At 59.7% G+C, this 20,325-nt stretch overlaps 1 protein-coding gene across 4 annotated transcripts; it reads right to left on the bottom strand.

Moving 5' to 3' along the window:
- Positions 1-12: 12 nt before the first annotated feature.
- Positions 13-19,834, bottom strand: TNS2 (tensin 2). Of its 4 annotated transcripts, none has more exons than XM_012763283.3 (29): positions 19,653-19,834; positions 12,309-12,417; positions 11,820-11,857; positions 10,869-10,907; positions 10,530-10,568; positions 10,323-10,372; positions 9,930-10,101; positions 8,767-8,817; positions 8,339-8,461; positions 8,186-8,250; positions 7,249-7,332; positions 6,618-6,730; positions 6,471-6,531; positions 6,125-6,200; positions 5,765-5,894; positions 5,578-5,643; positions 5,389-5,502; positions 4,010-5,224; positions 3,713-3,863; positions 3,008-3,597; positions 2,802-2,891; positions 2,368-2,493; positions 2,115-2,207; positions 1,904-1,981; positions 1,706-1,783; positions 1,141-1,309; positions 959-1,027; positions 809-838; positions 13-652 (listed from the first exon to the last, which is right to left on the bottom strand). In XM_012763283.3, the coding sequence occupies exons 1-29, from the start codon at positions 19,725-19,727 to the stop codon at positions 514-516; spliced, it is 4,233 nt and encodes a 1,410-aa protein (XP_012618737.2). In that variant the 5' UTR covers positions 19,728-19,834; the 3' UTR covers positions 13-513. The 4 variants fall into 4 exon arrangements, with proteins under 4 accessions (XP_012618737.2, XP_012618756.2, XP_012618724.2 ...); XM_012763302.2 differs by lacking the exon at positions 19,653-19,834 and adding an exon at positions 17,252-17,429; XM_012763270.2 differs by lacking the exon at positions 19,653-19,834 and adding an exon at positions 15,376-15,435.
- Between the last annotated feature and the right edge of the window lie 491 nt (positions 19,835-20,325).

Below are 20,325 nucleotides of genomic sequence, written 5' to 3'. Positions count from 1 at the left end.
TATGACTCCAACTAAAGTTTATAGAAATTCTTTATTTTTAGACAAAAATAGACTCTCTTTTTTCCCCTATTCATGTGATCCCACTCTGATCTCTGCTCAGGGGGGAGGCAGAGGAGGGAGTGACTTGCCCCCCACCCCTCTCCCCTCTCCCTGTCACGCTGGGACCTGCAGCTGGGTGGGACTGGCAGGGCCTGACTCCCCTGGAGGCTGATGTCTGCTGCAGGTTGAGCTGTCCTGACCCCCTTTGGGGCTCAACTGCTGATGCTGCCTCACCCCTCACATGCCTATCTCTGCCATCTGCTCACATGCAAGGTCATCTCTTAGGCCTGTCCACTTAGCTTAGCAGGCTGGGGGGTGGGGAAGGAGAGCAACATCCCAGGCCGATGCCCGCTACCCATTCCTCAGGGAGGGTGCTGGCTCCTGGGTCTCCTGGGTCCAGGCCAGGGGAAGTGAGGGCTGTGGGGTGCTGGGAGGGGTGCAGTGTTGACGTGGGCTCCTAGCTGTGGCCTTCCTTCATTTTCTCTGGCCCAGTAGAACTTTAGTGATGAAGGTGACAATAGCGCCTGCAGGCTGATCTGGGTCAAGCTCTGCAAAGAGGTGACACACATTCTCCCAGGGGCTTCCTGGCTTCTTGGCCACGAAACCAAAGATCCTAGGAGGACAAAGGCAGGGTGGGGAGGGGCCTTAGCATTCCTTGCACAAAGGCATGTAGCTAGCCTTGGTGGGCTGACTCAAATGCCAGGGTTGGGGAAGATGGAGGTGTTCTGATCCCCCAGAGGGAAGAGACTGGATTCAAGGGGAGGCTTACTTGGAGGTGGTCCCATCTGGGTTGGTCCATCTGTAGAAGGAGAAGAACTGTGAAGGGGTGGGCCCCAGGGGATAGCCACTGAGGGAGCTGGGGCTGGGGCCTGGTGGGACCCCGGGGCTGTGGGGGAAAAGGGTTTGGAGAGGGGGTCACCTCCGGTCCTGAGGGTCAGTGCTGGAGAAGGTGATGCTGTTCACTGGATAATGGCGGCGAAAGAAGAGCCTGCAAGGAGGAGGATGAGGAAGGTCACATCACACTCAGAAATCGGGGCCTGCAAAGGCCTTAAGCACGGGGTTCCACAGAGACCCCATGCAGGGCAGGGCATACAGACTCACTTCCTTTGGTTGTCTGTCAGTGTAATGCCCTGGGCTGAGACCTTGAAGTGGACAATGGCTGCTGTAGGGCGGGGGCTGCAGCTCAGAGCTGCAGAGCTGGCCCGGGCCACAGCTTGGGGGCCTGTGAGCGACTCTGTCTCCACTGAGGTCAGGTAGAGCACACTGCAGGCTGCAGGGGCACAGAGTGGGTTGGGAGGGAGCACTGCCCACCTAGTTCCCCACCCTACCAGCTCTTGCCCATTCCCCAGCTAGTACTGTCAAATGCACTAGAATCACACAGGTGACTTGTCTACAGCAGAGTCCACCAGACTACAGTCAGAAGCACTGGAAAGAGGCCTGAGAATCTGCATTCTAACAAGGCTTTCCCCCCTAACCTCCCCATGATCCTCATGTCCACAGGGAACCTTTGGGAACCTAGACTGAGGACCCTCTTCCCCACCCCCTACCAATACCTTCATGGATTAAGTGCATCTACCAGGGCCCACCTACCTCAAGGCCTCCCAGTGCCCCATGCCCTGTATGCCCTGCAATGCCCCCTCAGTGCCCAGGGAGGGGGAGGCTCTACCGGCACCCTGACGCAGGAGGTCTGCTGCTGTGCTCATGTTGGTGGGCGCTGGAGCCTCTGGGGTCTCTTCCAGAGGATCTAGGAAATGAGGCCAGCAGGGAAGGTCAGAGGAGAAGGCTGGGAGCCAGGACCTCTGGATTCTGCCTCTGGCTGCCAGGTGTGGGGGGAGGTGGGGAGGACAGGTGACCAGACACCCACCTTTACTGGGAATGCGCAGGCAGCAGGGCAGGGAGATGGGGGAGATGGAGTGCTGGGAGACCAGGGCGGACAGGCTGCCTGTGAAGGAGGAGGTGAGAGAAGTCCCGAGGTGCCCACAGTCGCCTTCAACTTGCCCTTCCGCCCTGCTGAGACTCCTTGGCCTCATCCTACAGCGACCCCAGGTAGCCTTCCCTGGGCTCCTGCTGCTCACCAAAGTAGGGCTCACTGGGACAGCCCTTGATCTTCACCCCTTTGGGCCCAGTCTCAATAAGGAAGTGGCGGACCAGCTGTTCCAAGGGGTCTCCTGAGAGGAATAGAGGGCAGAGTAAGGCTTTCTCAGATTCTGTTCCCAGCTTCTTCCCCGAAGGGATTCTGTCCTGAGCAGCTGAGGGCCATGGAGTGGCATGGCCCACACCCCACCCCCACCCAGGCCTGTTATCTTGTCAGGCCTGGCCATTCTGTACCTTTCCAGGGTTGGGCGCTGGGTGGAGGTGTGGCCACCTTGAGGGCTAGCCCATAAGCTCCTTGGAATGAATGACTGTCCCTGATCAGGAAGGCCCCCGGGTCCTTGTCCTTCAGCAGGGCAATGGCTGCAGGGAAGGTAGGTGGCGAGGATAAGTTTAGCCCTGCTCCTGTGCCAACAAGCTCCCTGGGCCACTTTTGCCCTGACAGCTGTGGTGATGGCGGGAGCCTGGGGACAGAACTTTAGAGTTCCCAGGGGCTTTGACAATGATGAATCTTGGGTCCAAAGCCCAGAGTCACCTGCTGGTGAGAGGCTTAGTCAAGGTAAACACAGCTGAGATGGCAGGAGGAGCCAAGGGCTTTATCCAGGACGGGACTTAGAAACCAAGACAGGAGGCTTGGAGGGTGGGGCTATTGAGGGCACACTGCTGTTCACCTTGGTCGCGTGACAAGTGTGGCTTGTACCAGAACTTGGATGTATCTTGGACAAACTTGACATTGCTTTGGCTCTCTTGCATGGGAGGCTCTAGGACAAGGAAGGACTGAGTTCAGACCCCAGGGCTCCCTAGGCCCCATGCCATGCCCCTCCCTGGGAGAAAGGCTTCTCTCAAGGTGGCCCCACCCCGCCTAAGGCCTTTGTACCTGGGGGTTGGGGAGCATTATCTGGGAGCAGAGGTGCGAAGGTGACATGGTGACTGATGCCTCTGGCTGGTGGTGATGCCGGCTCTGGGCTCCAGGGTCCTGGCTGTTGCCCAGGCCCCGGTAGGTGGCGTTTCTCAGGAAGTGGAGGCTGTGTGGGGCCATTGGTGTCATAGGCCACAGCCAGGGGGAAGGCGGGTGTTGGTGAGCTCTGAGGTGGCTCTGGGCTGGCCACAAGCCAGGGCACCTGGGTAGGCACAGGCGTGAGGGGGGACCCATCTGGGCTGTCTGGGGGGCCTCGAGGGCCCTGCCAGGGGGCATGGCGGAGACCAGGAAGAGTGGCAGGCACAGGGCCCTGGGGACTGGCACTGTCTGAGCGGCCCCCTGGGCTCCGTTCCTGAGGCCAGTCATTGGGTGAGCTGGGAGGGGAGGTCGGGGAGCAGGGGCCGGAAGCTGGGGGCTCAGGCCCACTTCTCGCTGGTAGCTCAGGAGCCTTTCCAGGGCCTCCCTGGGAAACAGGGGGCAAGGCCTCACCAGGACCCAGTCTCTGAGTGGGTGCCAATGTGGGGGACCTGGTGTCCTGTCGTCTGGTGCTGCAGAGTGGAGGGGCAGATGGTCAGCAGGGCCCCCGCTGGGAGCTGCCCCGTCCCCAGCCTTCCTTGTCTGCTTGGACAAAGAAGCGCCTGAGAGCCCTGGTCCTCTGCGTACCTCTCCTTGCCCTGGACCGGGCTGCTGGTGTGCAGGGGTGTGGAGGAACCAGACAACTCTGAAGAGGCACTGCACTGGGCTTCTCGGGGAGACCGAGGCAGCGTGCTGTGCCCACTGGGGCCCTCCCTCCAGGTCACTGGCTCAGGTGACTCTGCAGTGAAGGGGAGATGTAGGGTCTGAGCAGGAACGGGCCCTCCTGTCTGGCTTAGTTCTTTCTTGCCTTATGCCCCCTTGACCTCCCCACCATCTTCTAGAACCCTCCTCTGCCCTGGGAACTCCCCACTCCAGTGCCCTCACCTGCAGAGGCCAACGGTCCTGCTGAGGCCAGGTGCCCAGGCAGAGGGTACCTGCTCCCTCCCTCCTCCGCAGGGATCTCGTAGCTCAGCTTCCTGGATTGCGGGTAGGGTGGGCTTCCCGGGGAAATGGAGCCAGCCCGTGGGGAGTGGGCACCAGGGCTGGGATACCCTCTGCCCTCGCCTGGAGAGCCGCAGCTGTGAGGCACTCGGCCATATGCTGGGTAGTAACTGGGAACTGCTCCTCCACAGCCATATGTCACCAGGGCAGGGTAGCCTGGATGCCCATACCTGCCCTCGGGGCACATGGTGTAGGAGCAGCCCTCGTGCCCTTCCTCGCCTGCCTTGGGTGGCTTCAGGCAGCTGTACTCAGGCATCGGGGCATGGTGATGCCCATAGGCAGGCACGAGCAGCGGCAGCGGGTGCCCGGGCCGCACTGGGTGCAGGAGAGGCTTGCCCGCCTCGCTCACCCAGCCCTCGCCAGCCTCCCTCTCCAGCCGCAGTCCATACAGGGCTGCCGTGGGCAGCGCCAGCTTCTCCTCACAGGCCGGGCATGAGCATAAGGCAGGCAGCGTGGGGTCCTCCAGGATGACCACCTCTCGGTAGCCTGGGGAACGGTAGCTTAAGTCCCCGTTGGCTGGTTTCCCCATTGGCTCGGGGACGTAAGGGTACGGCCCCTCGGACAGAGATCTGCAGAGGCGCCTCTTCTCCACGGAGGCCTCGGCATAGCCCTGGGGGGGCCCCTCATAGCCACCATAGGCCAGCCGTCGCCTTTCCAGGGTTCCTTCTGGCCGGTAGTAGCCCCCATTGGGGACCCCACAAGGCTCCCGGTAGCCCTGGCGGCAGGAGCAGTGGCGGCTAAGGCCAGGCCTGTGGCCTGGGTACACTCCGAGGTGGGGGCCTCCGCCCATGGGGGGCTGCTCTTCGTCGTCTAAGATGGCTGTCTCTCGCCCAGCTCCCCGGCCGGCAGTGGCCACCCCACAGCCTCCCAGGAGGCGATCTAGCTCCTGCCGCTCAGCAGCCGTAGGGGGTGGCCGGCCAGGAGACTCAGCAGCCGGCTCAGTGGTCAGTGTGGAGGAGTGGCCAGAGTCGCTGCTGACAGAGAGCATGGGGGGTGGGGGTGGCTCCGGGGAGGGCGCCGGTGGGGTCTGGCGGGGGGCCCGCTGCACCTGGGCATAGGGACTGCCATCCAGGGGGCCCCGGGTGTGGGTCAGGGAGCCTGGGGGGGAAAGGCAAGCAGGGAAGAGGGAGAGAGAGTGGGTTAATGCAAGGGGTGGGGGACTCCAGCTGGGGTGCCCAGGGGTGTCTCTTGGGAGGGGGCTCTCCCTGCCCCCCAATTGCCACAACCCTGCACCTGCCACCCCGCAGGCCTGCCTCACACACCGTCCACACTGTCCTCATGGTGCTGGTTGAAGTTCTCGTAGGAGTCCCAGCGCACGGCAGGCTCCGTGGTGTTGTAGTCAACAGAGACCGAGGGGTCATTCCGTGGAGTGTTACCTGTGGAGAGGCCACCAGGTGTGCAGGAGCAGGGGAGATACAACCCTCAGTCCCCAGCCCAAGCCCCACTCTTACCTTTGACCTTCTCAGGGCTAGAGGAGAAGACAAACTCCACCGAGGCTTGGAAGGGGAACCTCTCATCTGTAGGGAGTGGACAGTGAAGAGCCAGCCAGGCCTTTGGCCCACAACACGCTCTCCTGCCTGCTGCCACCTGCCTGCCCTCACCTGGGCTCCCTCCCCATGCCACTTGTCTCGGACTCACCAGTCCATGCCTCGTCCAGCTGGTCCTTGGGGAAGGTGAGCCGTGGTCCATGGATGGTGCATGTGTGGAACTGGACTCGGAACACGAGAGTCCGGTCTGTGCCACGGCCACCCTTGTGATAGCATGTGACCTGGGTGAGAGGCAGGAGGCCAGGCGTCAGACCTCATGTCCTCTTCTGTGCTTCCACCCTGGGGACCGCCTGGTCACAGCTTCTGCCTTGCCTTAACCTCAAGGTGACCACCCTATTTGCCCTCCAATCTGTCTTGAGTTGGCGACTCAGCAGGTGACTGTGCTACTGATAGGATGCATCCCCCTACCCACCCCATCCCCTGGTCTCTCCTGGTTGCCCGGACCCCTCACCATGACGTCGCCTTTGAGGAGGAGTGCTGGCTCCAGGCTGATACAGAGCTGCGGGGGACCAGGGCCTGCAATGTGGCTGTGGGGGAGAGAGGAGAAGGCGCAGTGGTGCAGGGGTGGCTATGCAGAGTCAGGAGGGAGCTGGGAGATCAGAATCTGACCCTAAGTGGCCTTGATCTGAGCCTCCGCTTCCCCATCTGTACAGTGAACTCCATGGCAGTATTAGCTTTCAGGTGCAGCAGCTGAAGCTGAAGCCCAGCTGTCTGGGGAGGCTAGAGAAGCAGAAAACCAGGGAGCAGGGAAAGGGACTGGCTGAGAGGTGTCAGGGACCTGCAACTAGAGCACTCACTAGACTCCAGACGTGTAGACGAGCTGCATGGACTGATAGATTTTGAGGAAGGGCTGGAAGCCTGGAGGGGCAGAGGAGAAGGCGTGTGAAGGGTACTGAGTGGAGAGCGGTGGCTCTCCCCATGGAGCACATCTCAGCCAGACTCACCTGTGCCGGGTTCAAAGGCCGGCAGCATGGGCACAAGCACGTAGTGCAGGAAGAGAGGGCTGCTGTTCATCCTGATGGAGCCGGAGAGCAGCCCACTGAAATAGCTGATGTATCTGGCAGAAGGTGCGTCAAGGAGAACATAAGCCCCTTCCTTTGGAGGTCACCTTGTATTGATTCAACGATGCATATGCCCACACACCCTTGGAAGGCCTGTCGTTCTCAGCACTTCCCTCCCATATTCCAGCCCACCAGAAACTTCTTCCTTGCATCTAACTTCAGTCCCTCTTGCTCCTGCAAAGATTCTGTACTTGCTGCTATCTCTGCCTAGAAAGCCCTTCCCCCAGATTTCTGCTTCACATTTGGATGCAGCCCCTCACTGTCCTTCACAGGCTTAGCTTTGTTTTCTTCATATAACTTGTCTATCTAGTCACAGGTTTTTTCACTTCTACTCTCCTAGCTGTAAGCTCCATGAGAGCAGGGACCTTGTTTGTTCTGAATTCCTGGCACTTGGTACAGTGCCTGGCATGTAGAAGTTGCTCAATTAAGGGATGCTACAGGAATGAGAGAACCTTGGCCCTGGTGGCCCTGGACGGAGTTGCTCCTCTGGCCCATCCCCACCCAGGCTGCTCACCGGCGCTGGGAGGGCTGCAGTTCTGTGGCCACCTTGTCCTCACAGAATTTCCGCATGGTAAGAGTAGCCAGTGCTTGGTCTGCCCTGGGGAGAGCAAGGCCAGTGTGGGGGATTAGGGAATAGTGTCCGTCATGGCCTCCCATCCCTAAGCCCCGGGGGAGGGAGGAGAGACTTGACCCCCCCCTCAAGTCTAGATGAAGTCCAGAGTGGTAGTAAAGAGAACTAGAAGCCCCACATGCAGTCACTTTACTCGTTGTTGGGCTTCAGGTAATTATTCCCTGAACTTTAGTTTACTTATCTGTAAAATGGGGCCATAAGACCATGTTATGGGGTGAATCCCCCCAAAAGATATGTACCTCAGAATGTGACCTTATTTGGAACTAAGGTCGTTGCAGGCATAATTAGTTAAGATGAGATCATACTGGAGTAGGGTGGGCCCTTAATCCAATATAATGATTGCTGTCCTTACAAGAAGAGAGGAAGAGACACAGACACACAGACACACAGGGAGAATGCCAGGTGACGATGGAGGCAGAGATTGGAGTGATGCATCTGCAAGCCAAGGAACACCAAGATTGGTGGCCACCACCAGAAGCTAGGAAGAGGCAAGGAAGGAGTCTATCCAGAGTCTCAGAGGGAGCATGGCCCTGCTGATACCTTGATCTTGGACTTCTAGCCTTCAGAACTGTGAGACAATAAATTTCTATTGTTTTAAGCCACCTAGTTTGTGGTACTTTGTTATGGCAGCCCTAGGACACCAATACAGATCAGCTCCTGGGGACTGTGGTGAAGTACAAGTGATAAAAAGGAGGTGGAAAAAGTTTACAGCAAAGCGCTCTCTGAACAAAGAGGTGAGCTCCAGGGAGATGAGTTCATAAAGGGCCAGCTGGAGGAAGGGCCATGGGGAAGGGGCTACGTGGGCGTTGGGGAGCCTCACCCTGCAGAGATCTTGCTGTAGTGCATGTAGGCAGAAACGATGACACCAAGCTTGCCCTTGCTTCCCTGAGAAGCAGAGAGACAGGGATGGAGAGCCTGCTGGGGACACAGGCTGAGGGCACCCCAGCCCTGTAAACCCAAGGTCCCAGCCCACCTTGCAGTATAGTACCACCACATGCTGCGGATCAGCACTGAGCCACGTCTCCATGGCTTTGCAGATGGAGCACAGCTTGTCCAGGGGCGGGGCATGCAGCTCAGGCCAGCCAAAGTCCTGGACCTGGGGAGTGCAGGGGTGCAACTGGGGTTGGGGGCCACAAACAAAGAGAGATGGGTAGGGGTGGAAAAGGGACAGGGCATAGGCATAGGGGCAAGGTTGGGGCCTGCTGGTTGTCCATGACAGCCTCAGCACTTTCTTTACCCATCCAATGGGCTGATACCTGCAGCACCAGGTTTTGAGGTGTCGCCGGTAATATGTCATATGGGAAAGTGCTTAAGTATGACGTAGATGCCAGTTGCTACTGTGAATAACGAGGAGGCTGGGGGAGGCTTGGTTTAATGGCTGGGTAGCTGTCTCCCTCCTACCTTGGGATTTAGGCGGGTCAGGTCATGCCTTTTCTCGGAAAGGTTGAAGAGCTGAAATAAAGGAAGGGGTCTTTAGACGGAAGCGACCTCAGGCAGCGAGGAGCAGTGCAGGTGGTCGCTAACCAAGGATCTTCCTCTAAAACAAGGTTACTCAGGCCAGACTTAGCGGCCACTGCCCAATCCTTCGCGTTCTGGCTTTCTCCACTCGGCTCGGGCGGCGCTCAAGGCCCTGCCTCGCCCCTCCCGCTCTGGACCCGCCCCTCCCGCTCTGGACCCGCCCCTCCCGCTCTGGGCCCCGCCCTCCCGCTCTGGACCCGCCCCTCCCGCTCTGGACCCGCCCCTCCCGCTCTGGACCCGCCCCTCCCGCTCTGGGCCCCGCCCTCCCGCTCTGGACCCGCCCCTCCCGCTCTGGACCCGCCCCTCCCGCTCTGGACCCGCCCCTCCCGCTCTGGACCCGCCCCTCCCGCTCTGGACCCGCCCCTCCCGCTCTGGGCCCCGCCCTCCCGCTCTGGACCCGCCCCTCCCGCTCTGGACCCGCCCCTCCCGCTCTGGACCCGCCCCTCCCGCTCTGGGCCCCGCCCTCCCGCTCTGGACCCGCCTCTCCCGCTATGGGACTGGCTCTCCCGCTCCGGACCCGCCCCTCCCACTATGGGACCCGCCCCTCCCGCTCTGGACCCACCCCTCCCTCTCTGGACCCGCCCCTCCCGTATGGGCCCCGCCCTCCCGCTATGGACCCGCCTTTCCCGTTGTGGACCCGCCCCTCCCGCTATGGGCCCCGCCCTCCCGCTATGGACCCGCCTTTCCTGTTGTGGACCCGCCCCTCCCGCTATGGGCCCCGCCCTCCCGCTATGGACCCGCCTTTCCCGTTGTGGACCCGCCTCTCCCGCTATGGGCCCCGCCCTCCCGCTATGGACCCGCCTTTCCCGTTGTGGACCCGCCCCTCCCGCTATGGGCCCCGCCCTCCCGCTATGGACCCGCCTTTCCCGTTGTGGACCCGCCTCTCCCGCTATGGGCCCCGCCCTCCCGCTATGGACCCGCCTTTCCCGTTGTGGACCCGCCCCCCGACGGCTTCGCCTCCGCTGGTTTGACGTAGGTGAGCAGCCTCGCCCATTTGGACCTCCCAACTTTCTCATTGGTCGACTCCGGCAGGTCCCGCCCCTCACCAGGTACTTGTCACGGTGTTTGGATTGCAGCACGTGGGCCAGCTCCCGCAGGTGGCCCCGGTGTCGCTGTTCATCGGGCCGCGCAGGGAAGGCGGCGGCGAGGATGCGCTCAGTCACGTAGGTGAGGTCCAAGTCCCAGCGCCGCTCCATGAGCGGGTCCAGGCTGAAGCTCCTGCGAGGGGGCAAAGCCTACGTGAGGAACGGACGGGCAGGGCACCCGGAGGTGGCTAGCGTGATGGGAGGGTGTCTGATGGACTGCAGGTGAAGCCTGCTGGGTCCTGAGCGTGGGTGGGTCCGGAGGGAGAATACCGCTTTGGGGCAGGGGCTGTCCGAGGGAGCTTAGTTGGTGTGTGAGGCCCCCCGAATTGCCCCCTACCCCGCGCCCTCACTTACCTGGGCAGAGAGCTTCGCTGCTTTGTGTGGTTCAGAGATTTGGTGGATCCCTGGTGGATGACAAACAGTGTCTGGACATCTCTTTGTGTATTCCTCCCCCATTCTAGGCTCCCCACTCCAGAGATCCATGTACTTTCGTCTTCAGGAAACCTAGGTCCTTACTCCCAGAGCTACCTGCTTCCTCCTCCTCCTCCAGCATCTCCTTACCAGGTGCTCTATGCGCCTGACTGGGGCGGTGTTTCGCCGCTAGAGGGAGATGGGGGAGGAAAAGGGAGGGGTTAGGGCCAGGGCAAGGTCTTAATGGGCCTGGGGGTGGTGGGAGGGCATGTCAGTGTCCTCGTGAGGGGACATGAGTCTAGTTCCCAGCAGGCCCAAGAGGACAAGAACAGCAGAGGGCTCACATGTCTTTTCCCTTCCCCCTTAGGATGACCAATATCCCCATCAATTCATTCAAGGTAATCTCCTGGGGGCCCTCTCTGGGGCCAGACCTCTAGACACTGCAGCCAGGTTCCTTGCCTTCCCCACCCGATCCCAGAACACACTCACCAGCTCCGCCGGTGGCAAAGCCTGACAGGATGAAGTCACCTAGAAGGAGACCTGAGTAAGGGTCTGAGCTCCTGGTGAAATGGGCTTCCCTGGGCTTGAGGATGGGGCAACCCCTCAGCTTTAGCAAGGTGGAGGGGCTGTCAGCGGATGGGCTCAGGCTCCAGCTGAGGTTCGTCTATTTAAGGGAGCCTCTCCTCTGGCCTCTCAATCCCCCACCCCCTGGGCCCCCCATGTGTTGCTCTTGGCTCTCAGCCCCCTGCCCACACAGACCCCCATTCATCCAGCTGTAGGGCAGGAGTTATATATAGAGGCATGCAGGCAGGCCATGGCCAGGGATGGACACTGGCCTCTTTCACTGGGAGACCCCACCCCTGGGCACACAGCTCCCCACAGCCAGTACCAGGGCCCTGGGACCCTGCTCCCCTGCACTGCAGGAGGACCAGGGAACCTTTTCAAAGACAGGGCTGTCTCGGATCCCCAGTGGACAGTGGGTGCTATCTACAGCTTGTAGATACCTGAAAAGGCCCAGTTTTTCCAGGCCTAGGACAAGGCCCACCCAGGCATCCTGAGGACCCTTCCCCAGAGGGAAGGCACAGCCCATCCGGCTGCCCAGTCTCTGAAATCCTGCTCCCCCCACAGCCACCCCACCCTTCCTCCTCCTCATTCTCCTCCTCTTCCCCACCCCCCATCCTCTTGCCAGCTGCAGCCTGGGCACAGCACCAAGACAAACGCTGTCTCACTGTCCACCCGCCTGGGCCAGCCCTCTAGGGGATGGGGTAGGGTGGTTCTTAAAGGGCCAAGTACAGTACCCCCTCCCACCCGGGAGGGGTTCCCCAATGATGAGAGGGTTGGAGGTGAAGGGTGGATGCCAGTGTGGTTGGAGAATCCTGTTTGGGAGAAGGAAGGGACCCCAGACTCCCCTCCCTCCATAAGGTATAACCAGGTACCCACCTTTGCTTCACATTTTCTGTGTGTCGCCACCTTGCAGACTAGAGGGCAGGAGGTGGGGGAGTGCAGAGGAGAGGGGTTAGCAGGGGCCTGTTGAGGCAGTGGAAGGAATGGCCCTCCCTCAACTCCCCAGGTGCTGGAACCAGACCCTGGGACTTCCCGACTCCAGCTGCACTGGGCTGGCTGAGGTTGGGGAGCAGGGGGAGAGGTTGAGGGAAAAGTGTGGCAGTGGAGTACTGGTGCCCAGGCCGGGGTAATGTTCCAGGGTGGATGGGGTGAGGAGGAAGAGAGGGAGGGAAGCCCCGAGTCACAGGTCAGGATGGGAAGGTGGTAGAGTGCTGGGTTGTGGGGAGTATCTGTCATGGGAGCCAGGGCTCTTGGTGCCTAATCCAGGAGCAGCAGATGGGTTTAGGTTGTGTGGGTTGGCCTGCTGGAGTTGTGCAACACTGTGTGAGGTGAAGGGTCTCAGAATCACAGGACAGAGTGCCTCACCTCTGCACGAGACACCTGTCCCATCGATGGTCACCTTACACACTGCACAGACTGGAGGTTTCTTCCGGAAAATCTTCTCCCGGAAGCTATGTGGCTCAGCTTTCCTAGGCTAGGGGTGGAGGGACAAACAGACAGGGGTGAGCTTCCAGGGGACTTGGCAGTGGCCTTGCCTGCACTGGTTTCCTTCTTCCTCCACCCTGATCAAGACCCCAAAACCATAGGATGCACTTGGCATAGCTGTTTCAGGGTGGTTGTGGGGTCTGTCCTTGACTGTGCATGGAATCTGACCCCTTGCGTCACCTTCATTGGGTCAGCTCCTCCCCAAGGGATCACTTAGTTCCCTCACGTGGCCCTGGTGTGTGATGCCCTGTGGTCACTGCCAGCCCAAATACTAGGGCTTTTCTCCTGGGGGGATGGGGACATCCTCTGACTCCTCCCATCTTGCCCTCCCCAGATGGAGGCCTGCGTGCAGAGTGAGCAGGGGGCCTACAGACAGGCGAGCTGTATGTCAGTCCTGTAGCACCCAGACTGAGCCGGCAGAAGTAGCCTCAGCCAGTCCTGCTCCCCTGGCTCCTGCTGTCCCCATGCTCCAGGCAGCTGACATGCCCCCGCCCCCAGGGTCAGAACAACATGTTTACTCATTGTGCATTGAAGCGATAGACAGCAATTGTGTAAGGGGGGCCGGTAATGCTGGGGGGAAAACAAGCAGGACACTGAGGAGAGAGGGATGGTTAGCTGCCTCGCTGCCTTTGGATGTAGTGAGCTGTGCCGCCACTGCCCCCCACGAAGGGAAGTTCAAGTGTGATTCAAGCATTGAACAAGGAGGGGGAGACAAGATTCCCTGTTTACCCTTCCCCTCGCAGAGGTTCAGTGATGCAGGAGGCTGCATGCCCCCTGTGACTCAGGCCTATCTCAGTCCCATGCCTTTCCATTGCAGGTTATCTCCAAACATCCTCTGCCTGGGGACAATTTGTCTCCTTGCCACCTTTCTCTTTTACCTATTTTTCTTCTCTGGAGTTCAAACTCCTGCTGCCCTCCTTCCCCAGCCCTGCCCTAGTGTCATCTCATGTCCTGAGCTGCTGCTTTTGGGGTAGGCTGAGAAGTGGGGAAAGGGAATGATGGGGACCCAGGACCCCATCTCATCTCCTGACTGTTCCTGGAACTCTTCTGGGCTGGACCAACCTTGGGGGACTCACTAGGACACTTGGGTGCATTTTGTTACTGACAGCATGTATAGATGATGACAGTGGAAAGCAAACGTTCAGTTTTAAAGCCCTCCTGAGGCCCGGCGCAGTGGCTCACGCCTGTAATCCTAACACTCTGGGAGGCCGAGACGGGCGGATTGCTCGAGGTCAGGAGTTCGAATCCAGCCTGAGCAAGGGTGAGACCCCGACTCTACTATAAATAGAAATAAATTAATTGGCCAACTAACATATATAGAAAAAAAAATTAGCCAGGCATGGTGGCGCATGCCTGTAGTCCCAGCTACTAGGGAGGCTGAGACAGTAGGATCGCTTGAGCCCAGGAGATTGAGGTTGCTGTGAGCTAGGCTGGCGCCACGGCACTCACTCTAGCCTGGGCAACAAAGTGAGACTCTGTCTCAAAAAAAAGTAAAAAAATAAAGCCCTCCTGAGACCCAGCCTCTTCCTGCCCTTCTTTAGCCACCCCTATCCCATTTGCCGGGAACTTCCTGGACCAGGTAAGGAGCCTGATCTCTTAGTCCACCCCAAGACTCCAGGACAGTGCCTGGCAAAATCCTACAATGACATGTACCTGGCTACAATGACATGTATCAGGCTTGGGGGTCCAGGACCCCCAGGGCTGGCCCAGGCTATAGCAGGGAAGGCGATAGAGGAACAGAAACAGACAGCAGAAGCCACTCTAACCCAAACATGCCATCTGTGGGTCACACCCCAGCCCTGGCCACCCTGAAGGGGCACAGTAATGAGGGAATGTGGGGCAAAGGGAGAAGGCTGAGGAAGCTGAAATTAGGAGAAGGGTCTGGCCTGATTCTTGGTCTCCTCCCCCCCTATCCATACCTCCACCCCTGCTTGCCCAGCCAGCTGGCACTCCTACCCTGCTGGTGGCCCGGCTGCTGTCCCTCCTCCCCAGGGCTCTGAGCAGCCTCTCCACGGGGCTGCTGGACTTCATGGTGTCTGGCTGGGGTGCCGGCTGCCAGGCCTGAACAATGCTGGGGCCTGGCCCGGGGCTTCCTGAAAGCGGCCTAGCGGAGGCAGCCGCTTCCCCTGGGCGGAGGGTAGGCTGTCTGGCTGGTGTGAGGAGCAGCCCGGCCCTGGAAGTGGAGGGAAGTGCAGGCGGGAAGGGGGCAGGTCGCTAGCTGTTCCAGGAAGTTGGGGGTGGGTGAGGATGTGGGGGAGGCCAGGAGATCAGATTCCCAGGATCTACCCTGCTGGGAGTGTCAGCCTAGGATCTTTTGCACCCCCTCCATCCTCACTCTGGAGCTGCCCCTCACATCGGGTCAGCCACCCTATCCAGGGATCTGCAGGGATCCATGGTCCTGAGCCTGGTGGGGCGGTGGGGTGGGGTGAGAATTTCAATGTCAGGGCAGGGCTCAAGGACCGGTGGGGAACACCATGTCCCAGCCAGCCTCCCAGCCTGAACTCTCAAGCTCTCTAGGGACTTCCGGTGGGGAGGGAGGAGAGCTGGGAACTACTGCCTGGAGGCCCAGGATCTGGAGTATGTCCCCAGGGTCAGGGAAAATGGGACTGAAGGCCAGCTTCCTGCCTCAGTTTCACTAGTTATGAAGTAGGAAAAGGAAAACGCACTGCCCACCCTTACCCCAATACACCTTGCAATGCCAAGTTCCAGCCTGAAGACTGCTTTGCCCACAGGAGCGATCCATTCTCATGCCACAGCCTAAGTCATCCTGCTCTCTGCTCCTGATACAGTGCTCCCCCGGGCTCCTACTCATCCATTCCCTGGCTTTGTTTCAGACAACTCACAGATCCCTGGTCCCTCTTTCTCAAGCCCTGCAACTTAGGCTCTCCATCGCAGGTCCCCGGGACTGGACCCTCTTCCCATCGCCACCGCAAAGCCTGGGTACTACCTTCATGGCTCTCCTAGCTCTGCACTCCTTCCTCAGCTGCTGAAACGGGGCCTGAGGACCGGACAGAGGTACCCCTCCCAACACATAATCCACCCCCTCCATGGGCCTCCTGCCTCCCTCCTGGGAACATGGCCAACTTCCTGTCCTGGGAGTCAAGGGAGGGAGGTGGAGGGGACCTTGGAAAGGGGGGGTAATCTTCCTAAAACATAAAGGGTTAATGTCCTAGGGGTCCTCAGCCCCAAGCCCTGGATGGCAGCCCCTGGGACTGGCTGTAGCTGTTTCTTGAAAGAATGTGCAAATATGCTCCCCTCATTTGCATGGTATTTACTGAATGTCCCAGTACTCAGGCAACTCCTCCAGCTCTGGCTTCTCCCACAGGGTCCTCCCCCTCCCTCTTACCCCTCAATATGGTCTAATCCTGCATTCTCTGGGATGTGTGAAGCCTTGCTATGGGAGCCTACTTGGGACACTTTCTAGGCAGGTCCTCTCCTGAGGCCTCTCCCTCGAAGCTCCAATTCTCCAGGCCAGGAAGTATGTCCCCAGGGTACCTTGGCCAGAAGGTGGGATCTGTGTAGCAGACTTGGGCACCTAGCCTGTAACTGGAGAGGGGCTCTACAACCCACCCCTTCCCCACCACCCCTGGCTGTGTCCCAGGACATTCTAGGCCCCTGGCCAGTGTGGGCAACTGGGCCTGGCCTTGTCTAGCACCCAGGCCTGGGGGTCAAGGGGAATGGGGCATTATGGCAAGGTGGTGGGGGTAGCTTTTTTCTGCCCAGTTCCTGCCCCTGCTTCTGTGGCAAATAGCCCTGACCAGGACCCCTTCAGCATGCTTCTTTCTGCTCTCACTGCCTCCTGAGGGGCTAGTAGTCCCCTCACCTGGAATAGGTCCCTGAAACATCCTCTGACCTTTGCTGGTCTCATGCTCCCCACCCAGGCCCAGCAAGGAGGTTCCCGGCAGTGACTGCAGTGAGAGCTGGGGGCTCACTAAGTCCTGTGTTGGGTGGTCCCTGTGAGCCTGTGCCTGAAAGGAAAAGTGGCTCCCTGGGGGAGGACTGGGAAGGCTTGGCCAGACCCCCTTGGACCCTCACCCTCTTCCTGCCTGGAACATTCCAGAGCCTGTCAACCTCTCCCCCAGCTGGGCCCCCTCTCACTCCAAGCCTTGGGTTTGTTTGGAGAAACCCCTCCACCCACACCCCCCTTCCTGGAAATAGCTGTGGTTGGATGAGAGGCTGGGAGCCCAGCCGCTGGAGGAGGGTGGTGGAGGAGGGGTGAGGCCCTGGGAAGGAGTGAGCCAGTGTGGCGGGTGGGGTATATGGGTGTTCCCAGAGGGATCTGAAGGTTTGAGGGCAGAAGCAGAAGGGGGCCGATGAGTGGGGCTGGCAAGTAGAATCAGCCTCATATGTGCTCGCTTACTGCCTCAATGTCCCAGATGTGAAGTAAGAAAGGAAAACACTCGCCCGTACTCTGCCAGGCCGGGGCCCAAGCGCTGCTGCCAGCTCCTGGCCAGGCACCGGGGAGGTGTGGAGCCACCACCAGGGCCACTATGCTGGAGGAGCGGCGCCTCGTGCGTGGCGGGACAGCGCGGCACCCCGCCGGGCGGTGTGTGCGTCCAGGGCGCGGGAAGGCGTGACGGCCTGGCCGAGTGGGACTGCGTCCATGCCCCGCCCCCTGGTCACCTTCTCGGCCTCCACTGCCCCCAGCTCCCCGAGGCTTACTCCATGGCGGAACCCCCAGCCCAGGCCCGGGCCCCAGCCGTGGGGCGCGCCCTCTCGCCCCCTGACGGCCCCGCGCCCCCTGGTGCCCGCCCCTGGCACTGCCCGCGCGGCCGTGACGCAGAGGCCGCCGCCCGTCGGCCCAGCGCGGCGCGGCCACTCACCTGCGGGGGGCGCCCGGCGGGGCTGGGGCGCGGCGGGGCGGGGCAGCAGCAGGGGGAGCCCCCGGGCCAGCCCATCCCGCCCGGGCCCGCGTCAAGCGGGACGCGGAGGCGGCGGCGGGAGCGGGCGCGCTGCGCTCGGCTGGGCTCCCTCCCGCCCCCGCCGCGCCCCGTGCCCGCGGCCGCCCTCTCCTCCCTCCCTCGCTGCTCCCCTCCCTCCTCCCCGGCTCCAATCCCCACGTTCCGCCCGCTCCCCGCCCCTCGTCCTCCTACTTTCCTCCTCTTCTCCCCACCTTCTCCCGGGAACCCACACTCACAAAGAGCTGAGCGGAAAGAGGGCGCAGAGACTGGCAGAGAGGCCGAGTCAGGAGAGATCGGGGACAGGAAGAGACAGAGATGGGGAGAGGGAGTTGTAGACAGACGGACACGCAGATTACAGGGACGGGGAGAAACCCAGAGATGGCGACAGATGGTGGAGGAGAGGCTGACCCGGCGGGACACGGGCAAAAAGAAACATGTGAGCCAGACACACACAGAAGAAAAGGTGGACGTAGGTCTAGAAGGGTCTACAAACGGTACAGAGAACTGCCGCGCAGCCTTAGCCACTCAGTCCGCCCCCTACACAGGAGTGTATTTGGTATGGGGCGGGACCCCACAGTCAGCACCACCTGTGGCCTGGGCCTGACCTGGTGGGGCTAGCGCCACCTACCTACACGGGCGCCTGAATCAGTTGAAGACACCTAGTGGTGTGTCCCAAGACACTGGACACCCTTTCGTGGTCTTCTGTGCCACGTACTCTCCCAAAGGACTCACAGCTGAGATCTGTACATCAGATTCAAGCTCCTGCCTCCGCCGCCAAGCAGCTCCCGTCACCCCTTCCATTGTCCTGCTTTGGAACTGCACCGTCACTCCCACTCCCCAGGAAGACCTTCTAAGGTCTTTCTTAGAACTTGAACTCAAGCCCCAGGCTTCCCAATGGAGCTGGAAGTTCTTTCTATGATCTAACACTTTCGTTCCCTTCTTTTGCAGTGTCTGGATCTGGTACCGGATAGGAACTTCGTGGAATTGAGCCATGGGGCTGGTTTGAGTTGTGCCACCCCAGAGGGGAAGATGGAGGGTAGGGATAAGGGTGGGAATATTTTCCTAGACACTCTGAACCTATGCCATTCCCAGATTCCTCAACAGTTCTTTAGCAGTGAGCACTTCCTGAAACTTTCTTCCTCCACCCTCCCCACTGGATTTTCCATGATGAAAACCGCGGGGAGGGGGAGGGGTTTCTCAGAAGGCAATGCCCAGGGCTCAATGCCCAGTGCCCGCCCAAAGCAGCCGGTACCACCGGCTCTTAAGGCCCTCCATCCCTCCCTGTCTCATCTCTCAGCTGGGTTCTTTTGTGCTCATCTTGTCTTTGGCAAAGCCTGGAAAGTCTGGTTCTGATTACCAGGGGGTGGAACACCTGATTCCAATCTAGCGGCAGGGGAGAGGCTGTGAGGCAGTGCACGTTACAATATGGGCACCCCAGAGATGGGCATTTGGGAGGGATGGGTGTGATTGTTACTGGGGAGCCTTAATCTTACTGCTCTGGGCTGAGTTGGTGTCCAACAGGCAGTTTCCGAGGTTACAGCAGTAGGAGTCACTGGGGTCTGGAGGAAGGACTGGGGATGGAGGGGGGCAGCCCAGGAGGGATGGGTAGGGGTTACTGTGCGGAGGAGAGAGGCAGGAGTTAGGGGAATACTGAGGAGAGCAGTGGGGATTGGAGGCTACTGGGGAGAGGGCAGGGCTGAAGGTCTTCCCATGTATTTTGGAAAGATTTAATCATGTAATCAAGATATATGAAATATGGAGGTATTTTTCATTTCTTTGGAACCTTCAGCTAGCTCTTTTAACATCTTGCCCTTCCCAGCATTCATGAGGGTCTTTGGCAGGGCATGCCATGGGGTAGGTTCTTATCTCTAAAGGTACCAATGGAGAGACTGGGACTCTCCAAGAGGAATTTGATTGGATCCCAGAGAGGTGGGTAGGGCTAAACCTCACACTCCTGTTAGTACTGCCGTCCTGCCTGGCAGGCCCATGAGATGAAATTTGGAAATTCCAAGGAATTGGAGAAGGGCCATAAGATGGGCAGCTGAACTCCCAGCTCAGGCTTGATCCCTGAGGGGGATCAAGGGGAAGGAGGCCGCAGGAAGGAAGCTGATGAGAAGGTTGAGAGTGAAGAGTGAAGGCAGCTTGGTGGGGGTGAAATAAAAATGGGTGGATCATGGAGCTGGCCAGGTAGCCTGCTTTCCAGTTCAGAGCAGCAGGAGGATCAGACGGGAGAGGGGAGCGGAGGGGGGGGAGGAGAGGGTTGATGCTAATGAGGGTGAAATAGAATGTCAGGAACACAGAATGTCCATGCAGGTTTTCTTACCTTGACTATGCAGAGGGTAGCCCATCGTGGCACTGAAGGTGGAACCCCATCTTCCATGGTCTGGGGTGACCCCATCCTGTAACTGAGTGCGCTCAGATCCGTGGGGTGAGGGGACTGTAGGAGAGGGATTTGAAGTTGTGGGACTGTCCTGGCTGAAAGACCACTGTGTCAGGAGAACTTCCGTGGCGGGTTTGGGTGCTGGGAACCAGGAAGAGCGGGGGAAGGGGCAGAGCTGACTCCAGAGGCGGATCTCCTGGCCAAGGACAGAGGGTATATTGTCCAACTGGGAGGTTGCTGCAGCTGGGCGGGGAGCAGCACAGCTCTGCCTCTTCCAAACTTTTTGGGGAGGCAGCAGAGTGAGGGCCCTCTCACTCTGTGGCCCTGGGGGCTACAGTGGTTGCCAAGAAACGAGGCTTATTTAACAAATAATGCTTCCAAGGAGCAGATGTGAGCTCTCTCACTTCCTGAGAAACCAGATGCTTTGAGCTTGAGTAGCACTTGAGGTGACGCCCTCAGCATGGACTGGGACCACATTGCTTTGGGATCCAGAGCATAGTGCATGATTTTGCGAGGAGAAACTAGGCTATGTGGACTAGAATATACATGAGGCACAACTAACTTTACCACTTCGGTATGGCGCTCACCGGCCTCGAAACTTTGCCCACAGCCGGCA

This window comes from Microcebus murinus, chromosome 10 (genome assembly GCF_040939455.1).
Source record: "Microcebus murinus isolate Inina chromosome 10, M.murinus_Inina_mat1.0, whole genome shotgun sequence".
In the NCBI taxonomy this organism is placed as follows: domain Eukaryota; kingdom Metazoa; phylum Chordata; class Mammalia; order Primates; family Cheirogaleidae; genus Microcebus; species Microcebus murinus.
The sequence above is the reverse complement of the archived record's forward strand: the minus strand, read 5'-3'. Positions and strand labels throughout refer to the sequence as shown.

What these genes read in the sequence shown, in the direction of transcription:
- TNS2 (XM_012763283.3), bottom strand. Translation starts at nt 19,727, where the DNA reads ATGGGGTCACCCCAGACCATGGAAGATGGGGTTCCACCTTCAGTGCCA. An exon ending in CCGGTCCAGGGCAAGGAGAG is followed by an intron (nt 3,598 to 3,712) that starts GTACGCAGAGGA and finishes TCCACTCTGCAG; the next exon opens with CACCAGACGACAGGACACCA. An exon ending in CCTGCGCATTCCCAGTAAAG is followed by an intron (nt 1,784 to 1,903) that starts GTGGGTGTCTGG and finishes CTCATTTCCTAG; the next exon opens with ATCCTCTGGAAGAGACCCCA.